This window comes from Galdieria sulphuraria, assembly GCF_000341285.1.
Source record: "Galdieria sulphuraria unplaced genomic scaffold scaf_425, whole genome shotgun sequence".
Taxonomy (NCBI): Eukaryota; Rhodophyta; class Bangiophyceae; order Galdieriales; family Galdieriaceae; genus Galdieria; species Galdieria sulphuraria.
In genome coordinates, this window is record NW_005178050.1 from 1 (window position 1) to 1,739 (window position 1,739).

At 37.3% G+C, this 1,739-nt stretch overlaps 1 protein-coding gene across 1 annotated transcript; it reads left to right on the forward strand.

Moving 5' to 3' along the window:
• Gasu_66200 (aldehyde dehydrogenase (NAD+)) lies at positions 1-868 on the forward strand (the record flags this gene model as incomplete). Its single annotated transcript, XM_005702183.2, has 1 exon — positions 1-868. A coding segment is annotated over one exon (779 nt), but the record flags the coding sequence as incomplete, so codon positions are not given.
• Between the last annotated feature and the right edge of the window lie 871 nt (positions 869-1,739).

The following is a 1,739-nucleotide window of genomic DNA, read 5'->3' on the forward strand; positions in this document are numbered from 1 at the left end:
TAAGCTTTACTGGTTCTACTGCTGTTGGAAAGAGGCTGATGTCAGAGAGTGCATCTACGGTGAAGAAAGTCAGCATGGAATTGGGTGGTTTGGCACCTTTCATTGTTATGGAAGATGCAAACCTGGACTCTGCAGTTTACGGGCTGATTGCTTGCAAGTTNAGAAACAATGGTCAGACATGTGTCTGTGCNAATCGTGTTTATGTCCATTCNAGCATATANGANGAATTTACCCACAAAGTTGTNGAGAAAGTAAAGACCCTGCGGGTTGGGAATGGAATGGAACCCGGGGTGAATTTAGGACCTTTGATNAANGAGAAAGCAGTGGAAAAGGTGGANAGACATGTGAAAGACGCCTCATCAAAGGGTGCNAAGATTATTATTGGGGGCTCTCGACATTCACTTGGTGGTCTCTTTTATCAGCCAACTGTGATAACAAACATGGANGATTCCATGACTATGTCCTGNGAAGAAACTTTTGGACCTGTAGTTGGTTTATTCAAGTTTCATACGGAAGAGGAGGTTTTGAAAAGAGCAAACAGTACCAACTTTGGTTTGGCATCTTATTTGTACACCAGCGATTTAGCTCGAGCCTGGAGAATGGCAGAGTCATTGGAAAGTGGTATGGTTGGTTTGAANGAACCAATGATAAGTACATCTACTGTTCCATTCGGTGGAGTGAAAGAAAGCGGCGTCGGGCGNGAAGGAAGNAAATATGGAATGGCAGAATATGTNAACCTGAAGTATGTGCTAATGGGTGGCATTGTTTCTTCCATGTGAGTTTCAAAGTTATTCGTTATATTTGTATTCCGTTTTTGTCATGATTTATTTGGATAAGATTTTAGTTGAATAAAATGGATTTTTATTCAAGTTTATTATACGTTGCATAGCCATGAGAGTTAAACTTGGCATCAAAAGACAGTGCCTTCTTATGAGTTTTAGAGTCATATTAGACGGAATTTTTGCTGCATGTTTTAAAAAAGTCTCTTATATCAAATGAGAGTTGCACAACTCTTTTTTTTTTCTAGACCGTATTGCGCGAAAATCTTGAGTCTCTTTGCTCTTTGTTTTTTTCCTTGTGCAATGGAACTTGACATAGCTAGTGTGAAATTTGTCAGGTTTTTTTCATTTCCATAACAAAGAGATATTATGATACTCCAAATCTGCCTCGTCACTGACAAAAGTCAGCTGACTTCCTTTCTATAACAATCTGGCTTTTCGCTAAAAGGACAGTAGTTCAATAATTTTCATAAATATTCTATTTGTTTGAAATTTTGGAGAATTGCTTTAGCTATAGGATGAGTCTTTCTCATCGGCTCAAACCGAAATTGGGTTTTCCTACAGAATCATTCTATCATTCTATATTCCATTGAGAAATAAGTAACAGTCCTATTTTTGGTGCTTTGTAAAAGCTTAGATATTTCTCACCTGCAATTCTAATGTCCTTGTTCTAACAAAACGTTCAGTCGGAGGTTGTATACAAGAAAGACGGCAGTAAGCAAGATGCCCATTGCCGTTTTATTTTGATATCGAAATTGGGTTAATATTTTAAAAAATATTCCCTTTAGAGGACTTGCCTTTTGTAGAAATTTAACGAAAAATCAAAATGTAGATCAAGACTTGAAGAGATTGAATGAATTCAGCAACGTATTTGACAAAATGATCTTGTTTCTCAAAGTGTCGCTCCTTCAAGTTAATATGTTCAAGGCCAAGATGTTTTGAAAATTTCTTACTACAAGT